Source organism: Pelobates fuscus, chromosome 5 (genome assembly GCF_036172605.1).
Source record: "Pelobates fuscus isolate aPelFus1 chromosome 5, aPelFus1.pri, whole genome shotgun sequence".
Classification (NCBI taxonomy): Eukaryota; Metazoa; Chordata; class Amphibia; order Anura; family Pelobatidae; genus Pelobates; species Pelobates fuscus.
The window spans coordinates 174573621-174596012 of record NC_086321.1 but is presented as its reverse complement, the minus strand read 5'-3'; the positions used below and the strand labels follow the sequence as shown (position 1 = coordinate 174596012).

The following is a 22392-nucleotide window of genomic DNA, read 5'->3' as shown; positions in this document are numbered from 1 at the left end:
ACTGTCATGTCAGCAGTGTTATAATGTTGAGTTTGTAATGTCAAAGATCATTACAGAGAAAAGTGTGGTATCATATTAGCAACCATCATTTATAACTTGCCCTGCAAGAGGATTAGTGGAAATATTAACCAATTCCTGACCTCCATGCATGGTCCCTGTAGCATAGTCGTATTGCCCCGCTACAGTCTGCAATGAATGCTGCAGCTAGACTGACTTTCCTCTCCTGTCGCCTCCTCTCACACCTCTCCCCTCTATCAGTCCTTACATTGGCTTCCTGTATCCTATAGGAGTCAATTCAAGGTACTAATCCACACCTTTAAAGCACTGACCAATTCTAGCCCCTCCTACATTTCTTCACTGATTCGCATCTATGCCCCTTCTCGGTCTCTCCGCTGTGCCCGTGACCTTCTCCTGTCTGCTGCTCGCACCCGTACAGCCAACTCACGCTTGCATGACTGCTCGCGGGTGGCTCCTTTCCTTTGGAATAGCCTGCCTACGACCATCAAGCTCTCTCCTAGTCTTTAATCATTTAAAAAGTCTTCAAAACCTATCTCTTTAGGAAAGCTTATGGATAACCTCTACCTCACATACCTGCCTCTTGCTTTTTTCCTAAAGGGCAGTACTATTCTCTCCTCCAGCTCTGCTTCACTCCACCTTGTTTGATTCCTACCTCCTGTCCTGTTGTGTTTTATGCCACACCTCCTGTATACTGTAAGCTTGTTTGAGCAGGGCCGTCTCCAACCTATTATTCCTGTAAGTTTTTGTAATTGTCTCATTTATTGTTAAATCTCCCCCTTTGATAATATTGTAAAGCGCTACGGAATATGCTGACACTATATAAATACTAGTAATAATAATAATTTTTATCACCTTTGCATCTGTGCTGTTTTAACTGGATAATGTGAACCACTTATTAATTCCCAGATCCGATGTGCTTAATGTAGTGTGGTGGTTTGCCATGTAAAGGTTTACTTGTATGTATAATCCCTTTACTGCTTTTTATTTTTGTTTGTATGTGCTGTAGGTTGTCTTCACCTTCAATTTCCTTGACCTTTCCAATTACCTTTTGATTGCTTCATCTCCCCAGCTCCTGGCTGTTGTTTTCGACACATTCAATGATATAGAAAAAAAGAAGTTCAAGTCTTTGCTACTGCACAAGCGCACAGCCATCCAGCACAGCTACCAGCTGCTCTTCAACTCACAGGTATCCCGAGGCAGAAGCAGTAAGTTATTGTATAACACAGGGCTGCTGCGCTACAGGTATAGCAATAATGTTCTATCACAGGATACTGGTGAACCAAACTCTCAAGCTTTCTGTAAAGCCAAGAAATTTGGGTTCACCGAGAGCAGCCTTGAATTTACTTAACCATTCTGCAGATCTTCTGATGTTTATTGTGTTGCCAAAATATGTAAGACTTGTTTTATGCAAAAAATCCATGTGCCTACTCTCACATCCATGTTTTTGCGTTGTTTATGATTGCCTGGCCTATGTTAAAGCATTTATTTATTTTGTACTTTAATTTTTAAGTCCAAGCGAGGAAAGTGTAGTTTCCGTTTCCCTGTAGATCCATAAAACAGCTAGTAGGCAAAAGTGTCTTCCTTGGGTTTCCTGTATTCAGAGGTTAGGGATCTCACCTAAACCTCTCTACTTTGATCTTGATGTTTGAGTTTGCCTGAACCCTTGTTCATTTTAAAATTCGATTTTTGATTGCCTGTCAAGTTTGCCTTGATATTCTGGATAACCACTTACTGGCTTCCAGGACGTTGACTTGTAATTAGCCAATGCCATTGGGAATTATTTGTATATTGTTCCCTTTTATACATTTGGTAGTTTTAGTATCCTTTGCTCCATGTCTCTTGATATAGAATGGGTTACCCAGGATACCGTCTGTAATTAAATGCCATGGGGTTGCAAACGTGCAACCTGTGTAGTGTGCTCCTTTTGTCAGGCCTGAAATAGTGGAGTGTTCTGCTCACATCTTGTGAGGATATTTGCACTTCACTGTGTTGTTATATGGCATTTCTTGGTGAAAATGTTTGTTACTGGTATCTTAACTCTCTGCGTTTTCTGTCCCTTTGTTTATATTTGGTTAATGCTGCAATAGTTTTTCAGTCAAACAAAATTGTTTCATACTTACTATAATTTTCTTTTTACTGATTATTAACCACAACATCATTAAAGGAATCTATAGTGCCAGGAAAGCTAGTTTGTTTTCCTGGCACTATAGATTTCCCTTTTGTCAAGGTCCCCTCCCCGCGGCCCCTTCAGTCACTTACCTGGGTCCAGCGCTGATGTCTCTTGGCCTTGGCTCAGCTCTGCCCACGCTCCTCCAATGGCCGCACTCTCATTAGGATCTCCCCATAGGAAACCATTATTCAAAGCTTTCCTATGGGGAAAATCTGACGGTGGAGGTCCTCATGCAGAGCGTGAGGACGTCCAGCGTCAGATAACGGACCAAAAGTCAGTTGCAATTCCAGAAGTCCCTTTTGTGGCTGTCTAATAGGCAGCCACTAGAGGAGGAGTTAACCCTCAGAGGTAATTATTGCAGTTCATAAAAACTGAAATAATTACCACTGCAGGGTTAAGGGTGATGGGAGTTTGCACCCAGACCACTTCAATGAGCTGAAGTGGTCTGGGTGCCTACAGTTTCCACTATTCTCCTATGGGGTTTGTAGAGCTAATTGCACAAACTTTCTGTGAGGAAGTGGGTAGCTCTATTCCTACTAATTTTAGAGTACGGTTTCCTATTCATCCTGCCCTGAGAAGGAGATATACATTAGTAAATGTAGCAACATAAATTAGTAAGAAAATTGAAATTATGATAAGTATTGCAGTTGCTTGCAATTTCTGCTGTTCGAGATGATTAAGTTATGCAACGGTCCACTGTTTACAGATGGATGCACAAGCATGATTTGCATTGAAGGGCCAACAGAAGTAAATCTCTAATCTCATCACAAAACTTAATGATTGAAGAAGATAATAACTAGACTTGTGCACAAATGTTTTTCAGGTGGTTCGAAATAATCTAATTCCTTTTATTCTACGCCTGAATGAATCGATCCGTCCGGGATTTGCCTCTGTAGTCTTATTCAATGAATAAAACTCCACAGGTAGCAAAGTGCGGTGGTCTGATCAATTAAAAGGGATTTCTGTATGCCTAATGCTACAGTCTTAATGTCCCAAGTTAGTTTTAGAGCTGCAATTTAAAAAAAAAAGAGAATAATCTACTCACCTTCTCTCTAGTGCAGAGTACCTTCCTCATCTAATGTCATTCTGGAGGAATGCCTACAGGATGATGGTTCAATCCAGTACTTTTTATAGAGGAGCAATGGCGATAGTAGGTGCACGCGCTGCGTCCGCCGCAGTGTGCCTGTGATTCTGTCAAAGAGTCATTGCATGCAATGATTCTCTATGGCAGATCGGTACAGCACTGCACATGTAGGAGACTCTAAAGAATATACACACAGTCTGAAAGTAGCTTGCAACATAATAATCCTTGATGTAGGATTGTATTTTATGTATATCTAATCCCTACAAAGAGATCTAATTATATCCAAAACAAAAACCAGAATTAATTGTTGCAAAGTACTGGCAGACTATGTAACAAGGTGTATCTAATGGTTGGGAAAGTTTTAATAGGATGTACTCCTGGATCAGAAGGGCAGGAGTATGCTAATACACCAAGTAATAAGTAGGTGCTAAAATTATGCTAAAACCAAAGTAACCTTGCCATATCTTCGAGGGCACCCCTCGATCACTGGTTTTATGGTCTGCATTTACTATCCGGTAACTCAATAACCCCTCTCAATCAGGCAAGCATAAACATTTTCCCACCTACCAAAACAGTTTTATACCAAATAAAAAGTGGGATAAATGATAGTAGACACCGCAAAAAAAATAAAATAATAATAAAGAAAAATACGATGACCGTGATAAGTGCAGGGTATCATCGTGTCATAAGTAGACATAAGTATCTGGATAACACAAAGAGTCCTGGCTCTCATAGCCAGAGGGCTTGTACGTGTGGCTTGAAGCTGTGCTCCCAAGCCCTCTAATTATTTGGGGCCACTAAGGAGAGGGTAACAACAGTAGGCACTAAAACAACTTCATTTAGATTATTAGCTTAAACTGCTATAGTGAGTATATTGCTACCTTAGAATTTGAGCTCTTTGGCTGCCATCACCAAAGCCACATTTGAATAATAAAAAAAGAAAAGAGTAGCATGGGGTGCATCAGAGGATCGTGGGATATGTAGCAGCCATGGCAGATCATTGTAGCAGCCATGGCTGCTATTAGTTTATTCACAGCTCTTTTTTTCATTATTGGATTGTGCTTGTAGACTGCATTCTCCTGATCAGTCAGTGATGCGTGTGTAGAGCCGTGGCTTGGGTTCTTTTAGAGATGCATAGGAGAGATGGGGAGTTTGCACAGCCTGCATCTACACACGGATGAACATGCAGATATTTATATTGTCAGAGGAGGTAGAGTGGTTTCCTCCTTAACATCACAAAGAAAAGCAGCGGCTTATTGCTGCAGCAATAGTTGCAAATCTCTGCAGCTGCAAACAACTTTTAAAAGGAGACTGTGACAGGTGACCTCATTGTATCATATGGATGCAATGAACATAGGTTGATATGATGCCTGGAGTGTCTTTCATCACAAACAAAATTCACAGTTTGAAACTAATGGATTCCAAGCAATGTGGAAATCGTAAGACGCTAGAACAATTCGTATATTTTAACCCCTTAAGGACACGACATGTGTGGCATGTCATGATTCCCTTTTATTCCAGAAGTTTTGTCCTTAAGGGGTTAAAGGACTTTTTAAACCCCATTAATCTAATTTATATGCTCTCTGTGACTATTTCTTACTAAATGCTATGCTATTGGAAGCTAGACATGTGCAGCTCTATTTCTTTCACCATTTCTACCATTCTTTTTTGTGTGCTATTAATTGTATGTTTCCCTGCGTCTGCTGCAGCAACAACCTGTACTAGTTTGCTTTTAAATCTGACATTTAAAAAAAAGTTGATGATTTGTTTTAATCTTTATCCCTCGGTTTTCAGGGACCCCCTGGGGTCTCCTTTTGTCATTTCGATGGGATGATGAGATTTTACAAGCCCCGCATGTCTGCTCGGGACCGATATTTGACCTTCAGGGCCTTGAAGCAGAGTGGTGCAGATAATCTCAGGTCAGTAAACCATTATTTGGTTTAAAATATATATATATATATGCGTTCTTGTGTGTGCTCAATGTAAACTAGAGCTGAAAATGTGGTAATTGTTTTGTCAAGAAGTTTTTTTTATTCACTATGTTTTGGTTTGTGTGTTTGGTGTTTATTGTTTACGGATTTTCATGCAGTTTGTGCTTGCAGATTAAGTGACTTTTACCATTTTTACGAAGTTGTTGACTTGAAGTGGAAGGTGAGTGTCTATAATTTTTTCTGGGTAAGTCATTCACAGAAAAATAGAGACTTGTAGTGCATTGAAATCTAAAATAGCTGTTTGAAACATTCTCCAATTCACCTATATTCTCTATTGGCTAGCGAGAATGACATGTGGAACATTTTGTTAATACACTGTTTAGTGAATAATTAGCAAACTATTTTGAGTCCCTATTAAGTTTCTATTTACCAAACAATGCATCTCAGCTCTTTGATTTGTGGTTACCGTATTTATCGGCGTATAACACGCACCGGCGTATAACACGCACCTCATTTTTAGAAAGAAATTCCAGGAAATTTCCCCCCTCCCATAGTATTCCCCCCCCCCCCTCATCCCATAGTATTCCCCCCCCTCATCCCATAGTATTCCCCCCCCTCATCCCATAGTATTCCCCCCTCATCCCATAGTGTTCCCCCCTCATCCCATAGTGTCCCCCCCTTTCCATAGTATTCTCCCCCTCCCCTCCCATAGTATTCTCCCCCTCCCCTCCCATAGTATTCTCCCCCCCTCCCATAGTATTCTCCCCCCCTCCCCTCCCATAGTATTCTCCCCCCCTCCCATAGTATTCTCCCCCCCTCCCCTCCCATAGTATTCTCCCCCCCTCCCCTCTCATAGTATTCTCCCCCTCCCCTCCCATAGTATTCTCCCCCCCTCCCCTCCCATAGTATTCTCCCCCCCTCCCCTCCCTTAGTATTCTTCCCCCCTCCCCTCCCTTAGTATTCTTCCCCCCTCCCCTCCCATAGTATTCTCCCCCTCCCCTCCCATAGTATTCTCCCCCTCCCCTCTCATAGTATTCTCCCCCTCCCCCTCCCATAGTATTCTCCCCCCCATAGTATTCTCCCCCCCTCCCCTCCCATAGTATTCTCCCCCTCCCCTCCCATAGTGTACTTCCCCCCCCCTCCCCTCCCCTCCCATAGTGTACTTCCCCCCCTCCCCTCCCCTCCCCTCCCATAGTGTACTTCCCCTCCCATAATTACTTACCTGTCCTGAAGCGTGGGCCGGCTTCACAGCTTGCACCGCGGTAAAGGAACTTTAATTTCATGTTCCGGTTTCCGGCGGGACTGAAAGGAAGTGTGCACACTATTGTGCACACTTCCTTTCAGTCCCGCCGGAAACCGGAACATGAAATTAAAGTTCCTGTACCGTGGTGCAAGCTGTGAAGCCGGCCCACGCTTCAGGACAGGTAAGTAATTATGGGATATCGGCGTATAACACGCACCCACGATTTCCCCCCTATTTTCAGGGGGAAAAAGTGCGTGTTATACGCCGATAAATACGGTATTTGTTACATAAAGGAACACTATAATGTCAGGAACACAAACATGTATTCCTGACACCATAGTGTTAAAATAGCTATTTATGTGTCTAGTCTGCAATGTAAACACTGCCTTTTCTCTGAAAAGGCAGTATTTACATTGAAAAGCCTGCAGGAACGAGAACTACTACATTAAAGGGACACTATAGTCACCAAAACAACTTTAGCTTATTGAATCCGTTTTGGTGTATAGAACATGCCTCTGCAGTCTCACTGCTCAATTCTCTGCCATTTAGGAGTTAAATCACTTTGTTTATGAACCCTAGTCACACCTCCCTGCATGTGACTTGCACAGCCTTCCTAAACACTTCCTGTAAAGAGTCAACTAATGTTTATACTTCGTCATTGCAAATTCTATTTCAATTAAAATGTATTATCTCCTGCACTGACAATAGCTTGCTAGACCCCACAGAAGCATTCTGTGTATGATTAAAGTTCACTTTAGAGAGCAGGTAATAAGAACTTTTAAAGTAAGTTACATCTAATTGAAAGTGAAACCATTTTTTTTATGCCTGGTGTGTGAGTCCCAGCCAGGAAATGTGTGACTAAGGCTGCATGGACAGAAACAAAAGTGATCTAGTAACTCCCAAATTGCAGAGGTTTGGGCAGTGAGACTGCAGGATCATGATTTATGCACTAAAACTGCTTCCTTAAGCTAAAGTTGGTTTTGTGACAATAGTGTCCATTTAAGCTATACTGGTTATGGTAGCTATAGTGTCCATTTAATGGAAATCAAACGTGTTTTGTTAGAAGACCTCTGTGTACAGAATGCATAGAATCTTTAAGCTATTGCCTATTCTTGTGGAATAGTGGCTGCATTCAGAGTGACAAACATCTATTTGTAAATATTTTCATCATTCTCAGGTATGCCTCACACACTCCTTCCTCTTTAATGCTTGTCATTAACCATCATTTTTATACCATTTTGAAAGATTAGCTGTGAGTATGAAAAGGTTAACATGTACTAGTCTTCTAGCTAATTTTTCCTTACATGACTTCTCAATTCTAGTGTGGAATTCACATTGCAGTTTAGTTATGATCCATTTCTTTTTCTACAGGTACAGAGGATCCGTGATCACTGGTTTGATGATCTGCCTCCCACAGCACTTCTTATATTTAAAGGTATAGTAGAAATGTCATATACACTACATGGATTTTTGTATCTTCATGATCTTTCCATTAATGAATAATGACATGTTTGTCAATAAATCTATCTAATTACTAAGATTTATTTGATATATTTCTGTTTATTTTATATTGTCTACTTTGTTTAAACACATGATCAACGCATTTGGTTTCTTATTCAGGTATCAATGTATTGGCAAATTCAAAAGCTTTCCAGTATGCCGTATGTAAGTAGACATCTCTGTTAAGGTCAATGCATTGCTTGTCTGTGTCATCTCATACTGTCTGACTGTGCTGCTAAGGTCCCCAATGGTTTCCAGACAATCTACAGCTTTCTGTTGTTCTAGTTCTACCATCTCTACTATTCTTGTGTTCTGTTTTAGCTGTTTTCCTCTCTCACAGTCAGGTTATCCCTCTGGAATGTGCTTTAATATAATCATATTACACTATGTTTCATATCTGTAATTGGAATACAAATAATTGTTTCTATTAGTTACTATATTGGTTCTGTTCTTTTAGTCTTTGAAGAATTGTTGGGGATAGGTGGTTTTAATTAAAGGGTCACTCCAGACCACTCAAGCTTGCTTTTTATTTAAAAAAAAGAGCAGATTTCAATAGAAATTGACACTTTTAGCAATGAATCTTGTTATAACCCCCTGGCTGTCAGACAGTCAATCTTGTTACATCCTGGTTGTTTAGCTCAATGGAGCTAAATTCAAGAGGAGGCAATTGCTCCGAGCCCATATCTTGTACAGAGTTCTCATTGAGCTGCTTTGGGAAGTCTGTGATTGGACAGCCACAGAATGTCTAGGCTGGGGAATTAGGGAAGGGCTTGCAAAGGCTGCAGACAAGATGCCTGCAGTATTTGCATGCTGCATGCTGTATATACCCCAATGATACAAATGCATAATTAATGGCATCCATGTTTATATTGTTGATATATCTACTAAACAGGGGAGTGTCCATTTAATGAACAGGTAATAAAAGATCATTTTTAATTGTACAGTTCTTTGGTACTCTCAAAGAACCTCTGGTAATTTGTACATTTTAAAGGGGCATCCTCCATATAATGTGGAATTTAACATGAGGTAGATACAGTGGAAATATCTTCTCAGCTGCCCTATGACTCGCCAATGTAGTTATACCTCCAATCTCTCTTCCACATTCTTTATTTTAGTTTTGTGTATTGTCAATCCTTGTTTGTTTTCTCCATACAGATGCAGTTGTGGCAGTCAATGGTTGCTGGATTCTAGCTGAAACATTTATGTTGCGGGGTAAGCCCAACATCTCCTTTTTTACATTGGGCGATAGATGGCATTATGAAGGCTCTGTATTATCAGTCTAGCTTTTTATTTTTTCTACCTTTCATCATAATCAAGTTTGTGCTCCACTTGCACCAGTTACTGATTTTAAACTTCAAAATAGGTCTCTTATCACACTCTTTCCTACACCAGGGGGGCATTGCTTTTAAACTGTACACTCACAAGGTGATTACGCTGACCTCAATACTCTCTCTCTCCCCAGGTGGTAACTTTTTTCCAGAAGGTGTTCCTTGGAGCTACATTGTTTTCCTGACACGTGAGCAATGCAATCTCTGCTTGTCCTACAATCCCTTCCTTTTCTCAATTTCATTGATATCATCTATAGTCCCTGCTCATTTATCCTCCTCCTCCCTGTTTTCTCTTTGTTGCAGTCTATGGGGTTGAGCTTATGCTGAAGGTGACAGGTCTAGGGCCTCTTAAATACTTTACATCAGGCTGGAATCTGTGAGTATTTCTATTCTAATTACAATGGGCCTCTGATCCATTTATGTGTGAATCAAGAGGTTCCCCCATGTCTGTAATTAACTGTCAAAACAGTGATTATACCTGTGGAATTGCTTATACCTGTATTGCCTATACTAGGTGTTTTTAATCTAATTCTCTTCTTGGCCAGTTGCCTGCCTGTAATTGCAACAGCATGTGCATTGCACTCTGGAATCATGCATTGGGTTTTGTGGGAGTGCATGGGTAACATTTTATTCATACAGATGCTAACACAATGTATAGTAATTTTTGCATGAAGATTCCCTACGTTTGGAGGTGAGAAGATGTTTTAAATTGCTGGACAGCATTTTGACACATGTCCACATTTTGTTCCTCAGTAGTTGTGTGTCCAGTTAGTGATCTGTATGGTTTATTGAAAATATGGCTAGGCTATACTTTCTGTGTTGGTACATGATGTATAGTGCTCGGTTTTGTATTGTGGATACATACAGTTCTGTCTTTACTCTCTCCTGCCCAGGTTTGATTTTTCAGTGACATTACTGGCTCTTCTTGGACTCCTAGCTCTGGCCTTTGACATGAAGCCTTTTTACTTCATTGTGGTACTGCGACCTTTGCAGCTACTTAGGTCAGTGTACATTGATGCTGATAGCATTCATCTGCATACACCAGTCTTAAGGAGTTTTTATATGTCTCTTCTTGCATTGGGTGTGTCAAACACCATTTTCATAGTTAACCTATATCATGTACTGATGCTGATGCTGGCATACGACATTCAAAAACTATTATATCAGTGTTACTTTCTGATGAACTAATTATTTTGTTTGGTGTTGCTTTTCTTCACATCTTGTATTATATTTAAGCACACATACTGTGAATGGAGTAGAGTAGTTTGAGTACACACCTGTTTATAACACTATCATTCTGTTCTATTCCAGGCTTTTTAAATTAAAGAAGCGTTACAGAACAGTGCTAGACACAATGTTTGAATTACTTCCACGGATGGCCAGGTAGTCTATTTTGTCCTAACTTTTGCCACAGGTTAATGTTTCTTTATCCTAATATGCTATTTGTTTGTTTGTCTTTTCCTATCATCTTATGTTTAATTCTTCTTTGGTTCTTTATGTTTATATGTGCCTTCTGTGTCAACTTTTTATTTCTCTCCCATGCTATTACTTAGATCTGGGGTAGGTAACCTTTTGGTAGGGCTGTGCCGAAGTAATATTTTGACGTTCCTTGGAGGGCCCTATTTTTTGCAGGAGAAGTTGTTTATTTGTAGGTATCACTTTCGCTTGTCTGCTATATGTTACCACTGTCTTTGTAATGACTGAAATTTGTAGCTCTGGAAGATGAAAAAAGTAATCTTCCAAAATAGTGAAGATATTATACATATAAAATAGACATGAATCCTATTTTATTCATGTGTATCTCTTAAATATCAGGCGTTAAAGGGACACTCCAGATGCCTAAAGCACTTCAGCTTGCTGAACTGGTGATGTGTGGGAATAGCAGTCAGTCAGGAAGATGAGACAGTCTGCAGCATTCATTTTAGATGGATGAGGGGCAATGAGGGTATTTGGAAGGCTAATAAGTAGTGAGTTGCAAAAGTCAAATCGGGAAATAAATGCATAAACAAGTGCCTTAGTTGTATCTTGTGTAAGAAAAGGGCACATGCGCGCAATATTTTTAAGTTGGAAGCTACAGGATATGGAGATAGACTAGACGTGAGGTGAAAATGTATGACTTTCAAGGCAGTGAGCTTGAGAGATTGTGGTAATAGGTGTCCCCTTGACTTGCATGGAGATTGATGGAGGAAAGGACTGTTTGAGGGAGGAAAGATGAGGAGTTCAGTCTTAGAAAAACAAAGTTTTAGAAAACGGGAAGACATCCCGTTATATATTGAAGAGAGGCAGTTTGTGGCAAGTTCCAGAATTGCAGTGTAGAGGTCAGGGGAGTAGAGGTAAATCTGAGTATTGTCCGCATATAGATGGTAATGAATCCAAAGGAGGTTACTGAGAGAGGCAGTGTAGATGGAGAAGAAAAGAGGACCAAGAACAGATCCTTGGGGAACATCAACTAAGACAGGAAGCAGGGAGGAGGTGGCACCAAATAAAGAGACACTAAATGTGCATTCAGAAAGATAAGATGAAAACCAGGAAAGTACAGTGTCACAGAGTTCAAGGCTGTTGATGGTATGAAGAAGAAGAGAATGGTCAACCATACCAATAGCAGCATAAAGGTTGAGGAGAATTAATAGAGAGTACTTGCCTTTAGATTTAGCAGTTTAAATCAGTCATTTTGGTAAGGACAGTTCCAATAGAATGGTGGGAGCGGAAGCCAGATTGAAGAGGGTCAAGCAAAGAGTTAGTATTTAGAAAGTGAAGCTTAGAAGTGAAGTGGCGTAGTGATATGGGATAGTAGTTAGGATTGGAAGTGTCAGGAGATGTCTTTTTTAGGATTGGATTAATAATTGCATGTTTGAGAAAAGAGGGAAACTTGCCAGTAGAGAGAGAAAAGTTGTCAATATGCATTAGGGATGGGACCAGACCAGGGGAAAGAGATTGTACAAGGTGGGAGGGGATCAAAAGGGCATGTGGTAGGGCAAGAGGACAGGAGATGTTTAGAGACCTGTAGCTCCGAGACGAGGGAGAGGAGTTAAAAGTGGAAGAAGGTAAAGAATAGAAGAAGAGTATTGGAGGGGAGAATCAAAAAGGGAATATTGCATTTCTAATTTAGTTGATCGTATCAGTAAAGTGACGTGAAAAATCACAAGCTGTGAGGTTAGTTAATGGCTGGATTACAGTGGGGCGAAGAAGGGAGTTAAAGGCATGAAAGAGGCATTTGGGATCACGAGAATAGGTAGAATTGAGAGAGGTAAAACACTCTTGCTTGGCAAGGGAGAGGGCAGAATTATAGTCACATAGCACACATTTGTAAGTTAGGTGTGCTGCAAGGCTTTATCCAACAACATTTTGCAGTAAGGTTACATCGTAATAGAAAAATAATAGAAATGTAATATAAATATTTTAATTGTTGGACTATATTTGAACTATCTGTGGAGTTAGATGTCAGATTGGTGGTAATGACAGCTTTTTATCAGGGTAGCTCTCATTGAAATCAGCAACTGCCTGCCTGCAATTTCATCCCAACCAAATGTTAAAAGGACAGTTGGACCAAATTTGCAGGCAGAGAGATGCCTATTCAACCCAATTACCAGTGTACCTGCGTGTTTCATATTTTAGCCACGTGGCTGCATCCAGACCAGTTGAATTCTGGTCCACATCCATGGTTATTACAATTGTATTGGAAAATATGGATTTGTGCTGCTGGCCTAAATGCTTGAGTAGGTCTTAGAATAGGATGATTTGCTTTCTCAAATAACTATCGCCTCTATTTTCTCTGTCTTTATTTCTTTGCATTGCTGACAAGTGCACTTTTAATTTTGCAGTTTGGGTCTGACTCTGCTCATCTTCTATTATTCATTCTCCATTGTGGGCATGGAGTTCTTCTCTGGAGTGCTATATCCAAACTGCTGCAAGTAAGTAGAACAGACATACTATGCCCCCTGCATGAAGTGTATTTTGTATTTGGTCTGTAAATTGTTCTTATAATAATCTGCAACATTTAAAAATTTCTTTAAAAATAATACACTTTTCTGGTGGAATAAAAAAAGGACAGATTAATAAATTGATTGTTTGGCTGGAACAGAAATGGCGTACATTCAGAATCACCGGTTGGGTTGCAAAAGCAACAGATTTAATAAATTGCTCCAATAATAACACTAAAGAGTAAGAGGTCTGCAAAACTTTGTAAAATCTCCCGGGTATTTCTGTTCTCCGCGGCATTTCAGTGGTGTGACTGTGCCTGGACTGAACTGGATTGGGATGTCCTGGCCAAATCTAAATAAGTATTTAAAAGAAAACTGGACATCACATGAAGAAAGGTTAATATGAGTTAGTGATAGGTGACTTTTTTTTTAATTCAGTTTTCTAATTTCAGAAAAAGTGACAGTACCCCTTTGTTATTTGCAGTGCACAAGGAAAGCCAACAAGCTGTTGCATGCTTTAATTGAGTCTGTATTATATATATATATATATATATATACACACAGATCTAAAATCTGTAAGATCTCTTAAATTAAAATCCTATTTATAGCATAGTTATTTAGTTGATTTAGTTGATTACACATTCTGTTAGTTGGGAGCAAAGGCCTACACCACCAGAAATGGGAAGAGATTTTAAAGCAGTACAGTGGTAAGATATTTGGCATAAAATGAGTTAAATAGTTTTAAACACTAAATGCTTTGTATCTCTTCTTCTAATACCTTGGCTTGTTTTAAAAACCACAGAAATAATTAGGCTCCCTCTGTTGTTTCTCTTTGTTTCCCCCTTAAGCTTTATGTGACTTATACAAAACAAATAAAACAATATACAACAATAATATAAGGTAAAAGCGTGATCAACACTCACTTGGCAACACCAATCAGTATTGTGTAACAAGAGTGTACATAGATGGATCCCCATTACCATCAGTTATGTAGGTACTCCTCACTTTAAAGTGTGCTCCTTTATTTGTGGCAAGTTTTATTTTATTTATTTCTTTTTAAGGCTTTTTACGTTTTTTACAAGTCTAACACACCGTGAACACCATGTACAGAGTAATGTGAAATACATGATAGGACGAAATGTTATCGACCATTTTCGTAAAGATGTCTGTCTCCTGTGTCCCTTTAACTCAGCACCAGCACAGTGGCGGACTCATATCGTTTTCTGAACCGTACAGTGGGCAACCAAACTCTTCCTGAGGAGGGATACTATTACCTAAACAACTTTGACAACATCCTTAACAGCTTTGGTAAGAGGGGGGGTCACAGGTAGATTGTGTCTTAAACCCAACTACTTTCTAACTCTGCTACTGGAATGTGATGAAAACTTAATGCAGTTTATCAAACATGATGTAATAGATTTACTGGACCAAGCTAGCCTACTTTTTTGTTGTTATCGACGTGACCTATTTTTTCCTGCGTGTCCTGATAGAGTAGATCCCATGCTAGCATTCTAGTTCTTAAACTATAATTTTACTTATTGTCTCCAAACAAAATGCTAAAGAGACTCAAGTCCAGATATCATTTGAGTTAAAAAAAAATATATTTATATCTGCATAGCAACATCTCACTTTAATCATTTTCTCCATATCTTTCTGTGCAGTGACTCTGTTTGAGCTGACAGTGGTAAATAACTGGTACATCATAATGGTGAGTGTTCCAACTAGGCAAAGATTTATGTACTGAATGCCAGTGCTTAGCATGTCAAGACCTACACTAGTAGACAAGCCTTAAGTTGATCACCACTGCAAACCTGGAGGGTTCATGGCACACTTCACCAGGGCTGAATCTCTACTCGCCAGGGCTAAGTTTTTACTTAAAAAAACCCCAAATATTGCACTCCACCAAGAGAAATGATACCAAGGAGTTAAAATGTCTCATCTTTAGTGGGTTTACTAGTATGTATCGCCTTCTCTTCCCCATTATGTACAGTTGGCATTTGGTTTATATTTCTGCCTTTATGTATATTTTACGCTTTGATATCTAATAAAGAGAAGACGTTTTGTCCTAACTCATTGATGTCATTTCTCTTGGTGATGTCGATGTGTTGCTATTTTTGGGCGATTGGTTTTCTAGTTATTTGGGGGCTGTTTTAATATGCACCTCGAAGAAGTCATATTGTTGACTTTTTGAAAATATAAAGAAATTCCAGCTAGCAAGCAGTGGACCATCTAATTTTATTACAGAGCACTACATTTTCCCTCACCAAAAGCCAGTGGCAAGTGGAAAATGTACACCTTGCTGAATGCATTGCTTAATTGGATGTTGATATTTAGATGCTTCTCTTAAGTTCTTCAGAAACCGTGTAATGGTTTCACAGTATTAAAAAGTTTCACTATTTAATTTGAAATAAAATGTTTGTTTTCCATCATTCATACTCTCCATTCATTGATACAGAACAGATCACATTGTTTGGTTTCTTTTCTTTTTTTAAAAAAAAAAAAACATAGAACACATTTAGTAATTTGTGTTTCTTTCTAATGTTGCTTGGCTTGAATTCAAGTTATTAAGTACATTTTGGGACTATTTACAAAATAAGCGTATCTGCCTATTGCCAGATGTTAGATTGACACTTAGACGCCATCTTTAAGAAAATAATATTTTTTATAAAATAAAGAAACACAGTATTTACTAAAGAATTATATTATTTCTAAACAGAACATAACAGATTTGTTAAAAATGCTTTAGATTAAAATGGCCAGAACACATACAATAAACTCCTGTTATTGAAGGAATTTAATTAAATCATTTTTCACTTTAATGTTTGTACTTGTTGGTAGTTGTAGTTAAACAGGCGGGGGGCTAAATATCTTTTTAAGGGAGTTTATATAATTTTATATAATTCACTAATGTATACGTCATGCAAAATATTTGAAAATATCACAAGCCTTTTTTTAAATAATTTTCCAGCTTCGAGAAACACAAAATAATGAACTTATAAATCTTAGAGTTAAAGGACCACTAAAGTCACCGAGACCATTTAATCTCAATTTAGTTGCATGGGTGTAGAGTTAAACAAATGCACCTCTAGTGGCTGTCTTCCTCACAGTCACCAAAGGTGCTTCCTCTTCAGCGACTGAGTAAAACTAAGTCACGTGAGGTTGCAGCTCAAATGAAAGCATTGAATTCAATTCTTTGCTATGAAAAGCATTTGGATGTGTGCCGTACAACACTCGCTGCGCATGCTCTTCGGTTTCCAGTGCTCTTTTATGGGGAACATTGGATTGACCATTGACTCTAGATCCAAATTAAGTAATGCAAGGAAGTCTTGGCGCTGGAGAAACGGTAAGTAAATCATTTTTTAAATCCTATTTTATTTTCAGGTTTTTACTGAAATTGGGGGGTTGGGGAGATCTAAATCTAATGTGCAGTGAGAGCACTATAGCATTAGGAACACTGGTTTGTATTCCAGACGCTATAGTGTTCCTTTAAATTGTTATCTACAAGTCAAAATGCCAAATGTATCCTCAAGATATATACTGCATTGGTAAAATTGCTAGCAAATGAACAGATTCAAACGCCTCCTCCAGGATGGCTTCGCACAGGCCCCAAATGCTGCATATGGTTTTCTCACAATTTCTAGCTTGCAGGTACATTACTAGACTATCTAGGTCTCTGATGAAGTGCCCTTGAGGCACGAAATGGGTAAGCGTCATCATGGTTGTGCTTTTTCCCCCTGCTGTACAGTCCCAGATGAGATTTTTTTAAGTGAAGAAAATAAAGGTATCTTACTTTATACTTTATTGCATGTTTTGGGCGTATATTTTTTTTGCTTGTAATATGAGTTGCTTTTGATCTGATGCATATTTAGATTTGTATTACTTCAAATGATTGCGTCAATTGAAGGTTGTGGAACTACTCCTCACACTCCCTATCCCCCTCCCCCCCCATGACACCATGACCATATCAAGCCTTTGAACACAGTGTGGTATTCATTGTGCATTAAAGCACCTATAACATTTAAAATGTTTTTTTTCCCATTTCAGGAAGGTGTTACATCTCAAACGTCACACTGGGCACGTCTATACTTCATGGTTTTCTATATTGTCACCATGGTGAGTGAGTAATATTATGACGAATTGGCTGATCCCTTGCAGAATTGTGTAACATATCTTATGGCCGTGTCTGTGTGCAGGTTGTAATCACCATAATCGTAGCTTGTATTCTGGATGCCTTTGTGTTCCGCATGAACTACAGCAGGAAGAACAAGGATGCAGAAGGTGAGCAGTCAATGTGAATTGCAGCTCCTTGCCTCTCCACAGTGGAGTTTTTGAAATACAACCTCCATGCAAGGAAGTTGCTGCAGTTGTTTTTCCCTGGCAGCAAGCAGTTGCAAGTCTGAAAACAGTCTCTGACATGATTGGTGCTTGCCACACAGAGCCCTGGGCAGGTATTAGCGCATGCATTGGTATGAAAGCCAAAAGTGTAATTCCCAGCCCTATTTTGTCAGTTTGAGAGATTAGTTTAACAAGAAACTGTAGAAACCATATCAATGAAATAAAGTAACTATGTGTTCATTCAAGCTGTATACAACAGACAGACATTGATCAGGAATTTACACTGACATGTAACATTGGGGTTTAGAATCAAATCAGCCCAATCCTGTCATTACTACATTACTGGACACAGAGCTGGATGAAATGACCGCTACATCCCAGGCAAAGCTATTGAGAGACAGACTTACGCACACAAGACAAAAATAATAATTTGAACCACAGGCTACTGCAAAATTGTAAAGCTATTGATACTAAAAGGTATTGCTTATTATTTAACGGTTCCTCTATATGCACCTGCTATGGAAAATAAAAGTAAACAAAGTGGGTTGAACTGTCCGCTTTAAATAAAAAGTTCCCTCTTTTACTGTTTTATTGCAGATGATAAAGGAATTACTTTGGAAACAGAAGTTGGGAGAGAGGAGTTAACTCTTATTCTTAGACAAGCCCAAAGCAATGAAGAGAAGTCACAGCTACGCAAATTGCTCTCTCATCTGCAAGCTAATGAAGTAAGTCATCTTATGTTATCCTTTCCTGGTGCTCTTGGGCTGTATCTCCGCTATAGATTTCATTCTTTCTCTCTAGTTCTAACATTTTATTATTTATTCTAACTCTTATTACATATATTGATCTTATAATGCTATTCCATACTGAAAATTAGTTTTATTTTGTGTTTTTGTTGTTGTCCGTCTCTTAGCATTTCTTGCCCTGACTACCTCTATCCCATATTGCTATTTATCACGTTGGCCTCTTATTTACATTGCCATATTTTATACCTTCTTTAGACTGGGTCTGTTCTGTTTGTGGGCCGCAGATCTAGAACCAAGAGTGACCTAAGCATGAAAATGTACGAGGAAGAGATCCAGGTGAGATATATATTTCAGGTTCCTGCTGTGTTCTGTTTATTGTTTTGTATATTAGGAACAGCAGGTAGTCGTGTATGGGAAAGAAGGTCAGCATGCATATTATAATCACTGAAGGAATCTGAAACCTCATCCACCTCTGAATTTGGGCATAACCTCAATAAAATTACTGCATTTTAACTTTACATTCCCAAATTTAATTTGATTCATTCACGATACGTGAGCATAAATATTTATATTTCCTTGTTATGTTTATGTTCTAACATAACATAATGTAATCTAGTATGGTTAAAACAACAACTCTGGTATAATGAATCGCTAACATTTTCAGTCATAATTGTGACTGGCAGTTTAATATGTTTCTATTTTTTCTGGACATGTCTCCTCTACAGGCTTACTGCAATACATGTCATTCTGTAGTTTTTAGACTTCATATTCAAACTTAAGGAGGAATGTTAAAAGAACAATCCAAATTAGTTGAATGAGATTGTTCCTGCAGCAATAATGGTTATGGGCACAAAAAAAAACATATATATTGCAATCTTCAGATCCACACTTTAAGAACTATTGCATTGGTAGAATGTTTGACTTTGAGTTTTTTAAAATGCTAATAATTTAGAGAGTGTTTTTGTTCAGCATTTTGTTTCTGATGAATTGTCTGGCATTTTCACTCTCCATAAGGCTATTTAGCATTAATGTATATTAACATTTAAATTTTGTATGCCAGTCCTCCATGGCACAATCTCAATACTGTATTTTACATGTCTGATTGTGCTTTCCTCAGGAATGGTACAAGGAGCACTCTCAGGCACATGGAAAGAAGTCAATAGAGCTACAGTTTGCTCCGGGTGGCCTGCGTCCTCGTTCCCGCACAGTTAACTGAATGTTTTCCACATACCGTTCACCTCACTATGCAATTGCCAGTATTCATATTTCCTGTTTCTGCCGAAGACCGCCATAAAGGATGGTCAGCCTAGGAGGAATGTGACGAATAAATGGGTGTGTTACCCTTCTACCCTGCAAACACAAAGCCTCTCTCGACCACAATGTCTTCATGGACTGTTCAGGAAATGACTAATATGAAGAGATTTGTCATTCTTTAAATGAGTTAAGGTTTGATTTTGAATCTAACCATACTATCCTACTGTAGATAAGAACGTGAAGGCAAGAAAATAGCTGCTTTTAAAATACAGGTCCACATAATCTCTTCTCTTTTAAAACCAGTTTTGAAAGCCTGTTTCCTAAAGCTTCCTTATATTGCTAACTAACTGACTTGTTTTGCTCTTTCTATGAATTGAGAGCATTCCATGATGCAGACAATCAGATCTGGTTTCTTGTACAACCCTCCTACTGTGCTGGTCACCATATTAATCCAATCATTGATTGTCCTATAACTCTTACTACCGGAAGATGATAATGCACATATATACAAACAGCTATATTTGTAAGATATTAATAAATCAGAATTTTATAACAAGTTTTCTATTGGAGTTGTTTTTTGCAGTTTCTTGTTGTATGTGCAAATCACAGTTTTGTTTATATTTATTTACAGCACTAACATAATTGAAGTACCGGTAGTTAACAGTTGCTCTTCAGGCTGTGGAGAGGGGGCGGGGAGCATTACAAAGTTCCAAAGATTGCTCTTTACAAGGCAAAGCCACCATAACAGACAGCACCAACTTAAAGGAGCACTATAGGGTCAGGAACACAAACATGTATTCCTGACCCTATAGGGTTAAAAACCACCATCTAGCCCCCCTGGTCCCCTCATGACTCCCTCAATATAGTAAAATCTTATTTGTATTCACGTCTGCAGCTGCTTGCTTTGTCACTGTTTCCTTTGACCTGCCTGCTGACATCATCAGAAGTGGTGGCCTGATCCAATAACAATGCTTCCCCATAGGATTGGCTGAGACTGACAAAGAGGCAGATCAGGGGCAGAGCCAGCACAATGCGAACACAGCACCACTGCTGATCAGATATTGATGTTTGACTTTAGTTTTATTATTATTGATTTGATGAAAAAGTCATCTATAATATGACATTAAACATTCAAGTTTCACTGCTCCCAAGAATTCCAAAGATGAGGTATGACAGAACCAAATTCAGCATGTGAAAATCAACTGAAAGCACTTTTCCAATAATTAACCAATAATCCTTAACATTTCTAACAGCATTATTCAATAACGGGAGAATTCTAAGTGAATTTCAAATTTAAAGCCTAAGTGGCTAAACTGAAAGCATAACTGACTTTTTTTATTTTTTTTACCTTGAATGTGAAATTCACTTTGTGAATAACTCTGTGTCTGCGCATTAGCAAATCTACCAATTCTCCCGAACAAGGTAGTTAATGATTTCTTAAAAGTTGATAGTTATTAAAGGACAAATGCACTGTAAGTGCAATATAACATTTCAAAATTTGACATAAATGCATGTGCTTAGTACCCGAAATGTCCATTTTGAACTGCCTTAAAAACAACAAATACAGCTATAGCTAAAGGTTTCTATACATATTAAGCTGGCTACTTTTTGTTGGCAGTGAGTTGCTTTCAATGAAGATAAGCATTACCAGCTTGGACGGCACAATCTATTTGTTCAAAGGACTGCCCATTTTCCAAGCTGCCATCATGACCTGATTGGACTGACCATTTTGTTCACCACCTCCATTCTCATTCTACCAACAGCTGGCTGTGGTGAGCATCAGCTGTGAATGAGATATATATTTGTTTATATTTTTTATGGTGATATGAACATGGAAATTGGCTACTGTTTCTCATTTCCAGAATGGAGATTATACCCATGTGAAATCTTCCTTGCTCTGGGAGTGAGATGGTAGGACGATGTATGTAGTGTTCTGAGTGTTTACTTGGTACATTGCAAGGTGTGACATGACATTCAGTTAGCTTTTCAAAACACCGCTTGTTACAGAGATTTGGGCTTGCAGGCAAAGGCATCTGTCTGTGAGCTGGAGACATACATTTCTTAATTTTCCCAAATTGAGAAAGCAGCTCTTGACAGTATAAATCTTCTACATTCACATACAGTCGTGCTTTATTTTCATAAGTATTTGAGGTGACCTTTGGTGACTTGTCATGTGACTTGTGACTTTTGTACTGTGAAAGATAAAAAGTAAAGTTAATAACAGGCTTCGTACATTTCACGATAACATTAACATCTTAAAGTGACGCTGTCTGTAGGGAACAATTAATTAAACCACTACAGCTGGCTGAAGGGTTTCTCCATGCACAAAAGCCATTTCAGCGATTTGAAGTGGTTCCCTCTCCCCTCCTTCGTGCTGCCCATATCCTCCCCCTGCTTGCCTTCCACTTCAGCGAGGGGGATTGAAGTTAGTGTTGGAGGTTTGGGCTGAGGGGACATCCTGGCCTCAGTGCTGGAATTGAGTTAAGTTTAAGGTTTAAGGTTTATTTTTTATTTTTTTTCTTCAAGTTTGGGGATACCAGCATAGGGAAAAAGCAGTATATTCGTTGACGGAGTAACCATTTTATTAAGGCATAATTTCCCATAATGCCTATGTTCACATGTATCTTCCCTGATTACTTCTATCCCTCTCTTTTGTATGCTTCCTCTTTCTATTCACATATTATAAAATACTTTTTATATTGGCAGTGCTTGTTCTTTATAATGAACCTCTGAGAACAATCTACTACAGAGTCCTCCTTTTGTGAGTATGTTACAATCCCATAATTCTCCAGCAGGTGGTGCTCTAGTTATGTGCATAAATGAACTGCCTAATTAAAAAACACACACAGAAAACAACTTAATA

At 38.8% G+C, this 22392-nt stretch overlaps 1 protein-coding gene across 3 annotated transcripts in view; it reads left to right on the top strand.

The window, feature by feature from the left end:
• Positions 1–20086, top strand: part of TPCN1 (two pore segment channel 1) — a 42412-nt gene extending 22326 nt beyond the window's left edge. For all 3 annotated transcript variants that reach the window (XM_063454711.1, XM_063454712.1, XM_063454713.1), the window contains exons 11-28: positions 1088–1204; positions 5067–5191; positions 5375–5423; positions 7818–7881; positions 8067–8111; positions 9102–9158; positions 9409–9462; positions 9578–9650; positions 10168–10275; positions 10586–10657; positions 13096–13185; positions 14387–14502; positions 14856–14902; positions 17239–17307; positions 17388–17472; positions 18127–18254; positions 18531–18611; positions 19393–20086. In XM_063454711.1, coding sequence (XP_063310781.1) covers positions 1088–1204; positions 5067–5191; positions 5375–5423; positions 7818–7881; positions 8067–8111; positions 9102–9158; positions 9409–9462; positions 9578–9650; positions 10168–10275; positions 10586–10657; positions 13096–13185; positions 14387–14502; positions 14856–14902; positions 17239–17307; positions 17388–17472; positions 18127–18254; positions 18531–18611; positions 19393–19491 — 1479 coding nt within the window. In that variant the 3' untranslated portion in view covers positions 19492–20086. The remainder of the gene's footprint in view (positions 1–1087; positions 1205–5066; positions 5192–5374; positions 5424–7817; positions 7882–8066; positions 8112–9101; positions 9159–9408; positions 9463–9577; positions 9651–10167; positions 10276–10585; positions 10658–13095; positions 13186–14386; positions 14503–14855; positions 14903–17238; positions 17308–17387; positions 17473–18126; positions 18255–18530; positions 18612–19392) is intronic.
• Positions 20087–22392: the final 2306 nt, after the last annotated feature.